This window comes from Gavialis gangeticus, unplaced genomic scaffold (assembly GCF_001723915.1).
Source record: "Gavialis gangeticus isolate Ggan-Ray unplaced genomic scaffold, GavGan_comp1, whole genome shotgun sequence".
Lineage (NCBI taxonomy): Eukaryota > Metazoa > Chordata > Crocodylia > Gavialidae > Gavialis > Gavialis gangeticus.
The window spans coordinates 157691458-157698168 of NW_017729025.1; the positions used below are offsets into that span (position 1 = coordinate 157691458).

At 47.5% G+C, this 6711-nt stretch overlaps 1 protein-coding gene across 1 annotated transcript in view; it reads left to right on the forward strand.

Annotated features, from left to right (window-relative positions):
• Positions 1 to 6711, forward strand: part of IGHMBP2 (immunoglobulin mu binding protein 2) — a 168731-nt gene that overhangs the window by 40581 nt on the left and 121439 nt on the right. Inside the window, exon 5 of the mRNA XM_019519850.1 lies at positions 5390 to 5553. Within this exon, the coding sequence (XP_019375395.1) occupies positions 5390 to 5553 (164 nt within the window). The remainder of the gene's footprint in view (positions 1 to 5389; positions 5554 to 6711) is intronic.

Here is a 6711-nt window from a genome sequence, read left to right on the forward strand (position 1 = left end):
AGCCCAGGCACCAGATTGCACCAGCACGGAATGGCTTCATGGCCAGACTCCATGTCACTCTAGACATGATACACGGGGTCGGGTCAGCACATGGGGTGACGCCAGGGTTTGGCCAGTGTGCAGGGTTGAGTTGATGCATTGAGTTGCACTGTGGCCGGATTTGGTGCATTGGGTCTTACCAGCGTGCCAGATTGTGCTTGTGGACTCACCCCACTTGCCAGCTCCACACTGTCAGGCCCGTGGTCTGACCCTGTGCCCAATACAACTCATTCAGCCCATGGGGCTGGGGAAGTTGAGCATCACTGCTTTAGCATGTAGGCCAGGGCCATATATAAAATACATAAAGTTCTTGTAATCCACCAGAGGTCAGTATTGCGCTATTTGTATCACCCAGAGGAGAGTCTCATCCTGGAATGGCTTTGAATCACACTAACTTTCCTTGAAAAGAAGTCCATAGCATAGGCCTTGCTTTGCAGTTATGTGCTAGAGGAAAGCACAATATATTGACCATCTCTTATAGTCCCCACTGGCCTGGCTTCTGTCTTGTTTGTGGCCTGCCACAAAAAAAAATTACAACTCAGGCTGTGAGAGCCACTACACACATCAGCTACTGCATTTGCTTATTCAGGTACTATGCTACCCAGAGTTCCTTGTCTTCTGGTATCTGGAGCATGAAAGGTGCTGCTTAAGTTCCAATTCAGTTTTATTGCTGTAAAAGTACATTATTTAAAATGGCAGCAATGATTCACAGTAAGAGCCAAGCCATCAGGCAGCTTATTGCAGAACTTCCAGAGATTTACAGCAGAACTTCCCCTGAAGCTCTGTCCCCTGGTAATTCTCCATATACACCTGGACTTTATTGCACTTAATCACCATAATTCCATGTCTCTTTCCATTGCCTTATTCATACTGTCTTGGTGTAGTCAATCCTCTGCTAAGCTATAGTGGCTGCAGAAGGGTCATGGAAGACTGCAGAGGAAACAAAACACTCAGGGAGAAGTAGGACACGCAAATTGAAGCAGAAGGCCATGGCTCTGTCAGCTAATCCAGGGGTGAACAAAATATGGCTTGCGGGCTGGATCTGGCCTTTCAGCAGATTTGATCTGGCCCACGGGTAGGTGGCCGCCAACTAATTAGATCTGGCCCATGGGCGGCTAGCATCTCCAGCCACCGCATAGCGCTGGCCAGAACTGATTCAGCATGGGGCATCAGCTGTGGGTGCTGCTGGTAGGTTCAGGAGCTGTTGCTCTTCCAGCGCAGTGGAAGCTCCCGTCCAGGTCCCCAATTCAGAACCTGCCAATGGCATCAGCTATGGACCCAGGCAGAAGCTGCTGCTGTGTGGGGCGGGTGGCAGTGTCAGCTGTGACATGGGCAGCAGGTTTTGCATCGGGGCTCTGGAACCTGCTGGCTGTGCCCACAGCTGATTCTGCTGCCCACCAGGCATGGCAGCAGCTCCTTCCTGGGTCCACAGTTGACGCTGCCAGCAGGCTCTGGGTTGGAGCTCCAGGCAGGAGCTTCCACGACACCAGGAGGGTGGCAGCGTCAGCTGTGGATGTTGCTGGCAAGTTCTGCATCCTAGCTCCTGAACCTACCAGCAGCATCCACAGCTGTCAATGCTACCCATCCACCGTGGCGAACTACAGCTCTGATGGGTTCTGGAAGGAGTGGGAAGGTGACAGAGAGAGAGAAGAAGAGAGAGAGAGATCAGAAAGTCGGAGAGGAGAGATCAGAGAGACAGAGAAGAAAAGAGAGAGAGTGACAGGGAGAAGAAAGATGGACATGGCCCTCAACAGGTCCCCGAAACTCATTAAGTGGCTCTCCAGCCAAAATAATTGCCCACCCCTGTAATAATACCATCCTTCCTCGTGTGTGTTCCGTGTAACTGCTATTTAAAAATAAAATGGAGAGCACCTTGTTTCAAGGTTAAACTTCCCCTGACTGGCTTTATACTTTATATTAACCTGACAGCACCTAGATAACTTATCTTAGAGATGCTGAATGGGATCCATTCTGATGTTGATCGGTGTGTGTGGGTCGTCTTGATGTTGCTACAGCTATGAATGTCTCCCAGTGGGCTTGGTTTGAGTGGCCTCTAGACCCTGAAATCTGACCACTTTCTTGTAGTGAGGAGCCTGCTTGTATTGTCTTTAATAAGGTCTGAGCTTATTTGTAGCTGCTTCACCGGTGTGTTTTCATAGCTTTGCCTTTAGAAGTTAAAGGCATCTCAGCAGCTAGTGGTGGGAAGAATGCCCTCCTACTCCATGAGCTTAAAGCATAACTTGTCTACAAATTTGTCCCATTAAATCATACCAGAGATGTAACTAGCAGGACCTGTGCCTTGGCTAGCAAGGGTGCTGGCAGGGGTTGGGCGATTGCAGCAGTGGCAGCAGCTGCCATTCTTGTGCCCCCTCTACATGGGTAGCTGGGGCTGGTGCTCTGGTTTCCCACCCCTCGTTCCATTACTGAATCGGACTCTGTTGCTGGGAAGGGTCTTGGCTTCTCTAAGTAAAGGCTGCAGCAGGAGTAGGAACCTAGCTCCTCCTCAAGACACTCCCATAAGTGCAGGCATTATAAATATGCACTGCACACTCCCTCCTCTTTCCCTTTGGACTCCAGGTGGTGGGACTAAGTGGAAGGAAAATCTAAGCCTGCGTGACTCAGTGCCAGCTCGTGCTGCCCAGTTTGATTTCAGGCCAGTCAGTGCCCCTGGGAATCCTGAAAATCATCTGAGCAGATCTGTGAGAAGGCTGATGGCAAAGATCAGTCTGTGAGCAGACTGAAGCAGATAGGCTCAGCTGTATGCGTCTCTTCAGCCGGCCTTCACTGACAGCCTCCGTGACAGATAGGGAAGAGAAATAAGACAAGCAAAAAGAAACTGCAGAAGGGAAGGGGATTTACTTTCTAAAGAGTAACTGATTTGTTTTCTGGCCTGTGGTTCAAGCAGAGCATGGGTGGATGATGATCAATTGGGGCATGGGTGGCATTGGCAAGGAAAGGGGTGAATTAGAAAGCAGCACTTGGTTACTCCAGGGGAGAGGGGTGTCAACTAAGGTCTGCTTGACTGGATATCCTCAGCAGGGAGCCTTTTTTTTAACACAATCTGATCATTTGAAGAATGAACAAAAGTGCCAATCTCAAATGAGGGATGAACAGTGTCTGTTGTAGATGGTCACAAACTAACACCCTCTGCTCTGCATTCATTTTGCCCTGTGTTCTTTGGGAGAATTAGAGAGGTCCTCCCATTCACTGGGTTTTCACACTCAACATAGAGCAGGAAAATCTCCATGGAGCTGCTCCATAGCCTTCTTAGTTCAGAGAAATCTGGCTGGTCATCCCATTGCCAGATGGACAAGCCATCTGCAGCTTGAGCTTCCCTTCCCCTCAGCGTACAGCCTGACTGCTGCTGCTTCTCTCTCTTTTGTGAGCAGCTTGTAGCTCTTCCATGGCTATAAGAGAGATTCTCCTTTTACCACTTTCCTTTTCTCCTCTTTATTCCTCCTGGGTATTTTTCCCAGCTGGAGGGTCCCTCACACCAGGCTTATATTGCTGGTAGCTGTTGTGGGGTGATGTAGGCAGCAAGCCCTGTCTGCAGGCCAGACCACACTGATACTGATCTGCCTGGCCTGATGTGGGGCTCGTCCGCCCTATCTCAGTGATCAGTGACTACTTGGTGGCCTTTAGTGGAATGATGTGGCAGTCCCTTCCCACACAGCACCCTCTCCAAATTGGCTTCTTGTTCAGCTGTCAATGAAGTGAGGCTGAGGACAGAATAGGATGTGGGACTAATCTGCTTTGCCACTGTTGGCAGTGGCTGCTGTAGGCAAACAGAAAGACATCCTGGCAGAGTGGCAAAGGTAGCTGGCACTGCTGTCTTCCTCCTCTGATTTCTTGCCTACTCCACAGAGGATTCTGATTTTCACAGCTGTCCATACAGCACCTTTCGCCTGCATGCAATTCGGAAAGCCTGCTCCTGGTAGCATATGCCAAAGCAACAAATATCAATGACTCCCACATACCAACTGTTCTCTTATGTGGGGAACACTTCTCTTTTTGAAGCTGGTTTTGCTTTTCTTCTGGAGAGACCTGATGTGCTGCTTGTTACTATGAGCACACTCTAACCTGGGGAAAAAGGCAGAATAAAACAAACCATTTTCTGTCCCTCTTCCATGAGTCTTTTTGAGAGCCCCCTTTGCTGTTAGCTTCCATTAGCTCAAGAGTTTAAAAGGCTAGTACCATAGACTGGATTGTCATGTGGGCATGGTGTGTGACAAAGGATAGCATGTCATGCAGCTGCCAACACCTTGGGACCTGATCTCTAACCATTGAGGCAATGGCAAAACTCCCTGTGACTGCAGTGAGCTTTGGATCAGGCTCTAAATGACAGTCATCAAGCGAATGATATTTTGCCAAGAATAGGGCCCTCCTTGTTTTATATGGACTTCATCTTTACCTTATTTAGTGAAAACCTCCCTTTAATGTATCATTGCCTGCTGTAATTAACTTGCAGTAATAAACAAGATTAGCAGCAGGATTATGTGGGCTGAGAATAAATTTGGGTCTGAATTAAACTAATCTGAGGGATATGGAAAAATAAACTGCTTGGAGAAATAACAGAAAAATCCTCTTCAAAATGAAAAAGATACAGTTGCAACAAAATCCACATATTACTTTTCCCCTTTGCTGTGTTGCTAGCAGCACTGGAGGTAATTAAAATGGAAACAGATATAAGCATCTAATTTTATTTTTCATTCTTTGTGCCATTTGCCTGGCTTCCCCCACCTCCTGCCACCTGCCATTTCACATATTGTATAATGAAACTAGACTGATCTGTTTTGCTTGTAGCCAGCATAAATTTTCTACTTTTCATGCAGTAGTACAAAGCTTTTGTCTCTGGATTCATGGCCAAGAACCAGGAGAGGAAATGATTAAAATTGGGGGAGGGGGAGGTTCAATCCCCTCCTCTCCCATTCTCACTGAATTTTTAATATTATCAAATCATTTTTTTCCCTTTTAAAAAATGTTTGGGCCTACATTAAATAAAACGTGCTCTAAAATGTCATTTATTATGGCTGAGTTGTAATACACAATAGCTGTGATCAAAAACTGGCTCGGATTCTCATAACCCAGGATAACAGTGGGTGAACAGGAAAATGTATGTAACATATTGTAAATGGAAAAAAGATGAGGTTCAGTGTTCCTGATCTATGCTCTTCACTCCTCAGGCTACTAAGCTATTTGCCTCACTCACTAGAAATGCTGTTCTCATTGTCAAACTGATTCAGGCCAGCTATTGAGAACATCTTCTATGTGTAGCCATGTATTTTTGCTGTCTTCTGCAAATGTCTGGCATGGGGCTTAGTTCTCAGTGATTCTCTTCTTGCTTTCACAGGGCCGTTAAAGTTCTACAATGAATTGCTGGATATCTCTCAGCAGGAAGCAGTGTCCTTTTCCCTGGCACAGAAAGAACTTGCCATTATTCACGGACCACCCGGCACTGGCAAAACCACCACGGTGGTGGAGATAATACTCCAAGCTGTGCAGCAAGGCCTGAAGGTAAGTGATGGGTGCAGGTGCCAGAGTGGCTATGGGCATGCTTGTTCTGCTGACTCATCAAGTACGTTGTGAAGTTTCTTATCACTGCTCAAATTAACTCCATCCTGCTGCATTCCAGTGCAGCTTCTGGGATGGCCTGTATACCATTGCTGATTGCCACTAGTGAGGGGATTTGGTGCCATGCAGAAATGGGGGTGAGCAGTGACAGCAGCAGTGGTAGTGTGGTAGAGGAGTGCCATAGGTTGCATTCACTCACAAGCTGCCAGCCCCACTGACCCCTCTTACCACAGCATGGGGAACAGGGGAGACCATGAGCCTGAAAAGGGGACTGTGGCTACACCCCCTCTGGTGATGTGTCGAGGGTGGGAGGATCACTAGGTGAGGGGTGGGATCAGTGACCTCTGGTGGCAGCTGGGTCACAAGGGGTGACCTGTCATTGCTAAAAGGTTTCTGACCCTTGGATTAAGGTGTCTAGACTCTACAGTGATGGGAATTCTAGCAACACAGAGATTCTTCTTCCCATTATAGTAGTCCCTAGAGACTCTAGCTGAAATCATTAGCTATACAGTAGCTGTAAGTTTTGCCATGCTTGGAGCTGTGTGCATACATTTTCTAGGAAAGATTCTGCTTTAACGAACTCCAGTTAGCACAGTGTTTGAAAGCCCCCATAACCCCTAGAGTTTATTCTCTGGCTCCTACATGAGACAGGGAAGTATTGTTTTCCATCTCTTACTTGTGAAGAACTATGGCACAAAGATATCTATTGACTTATGGCCCCGTCACCTGGGAAGTTTGTGGTTGAGTTGGGTGATAAACCTAAAACTTTTGATGCCTCATCCACACCTTCACTACAGATGCATCCTTCCTTCCCATGGGGGTATGTTCTGGTTTTCTGGGTCGAGTAAAATGTGAGCATCTTTTGCAAACACTGACTGAGCAGGGCTGGATGAGCCCTGGGTTTTGATGGCAGAGGGGTAACTAATCTGTCCAGTGTCCCAGAAACTGAAGCAGGTTGGGGAGAAATGTTAACGACTTGTCTCTCAGCCAGAGGAAGTTGCGTCCTGTTCTGAGTGCCTGCTGGGAAAAGAAACAACACAATTACGGTGCATCCACTGGGAGGCTCCAGAAAGTGTGGATTCATTGTGTGCTAACCTGATT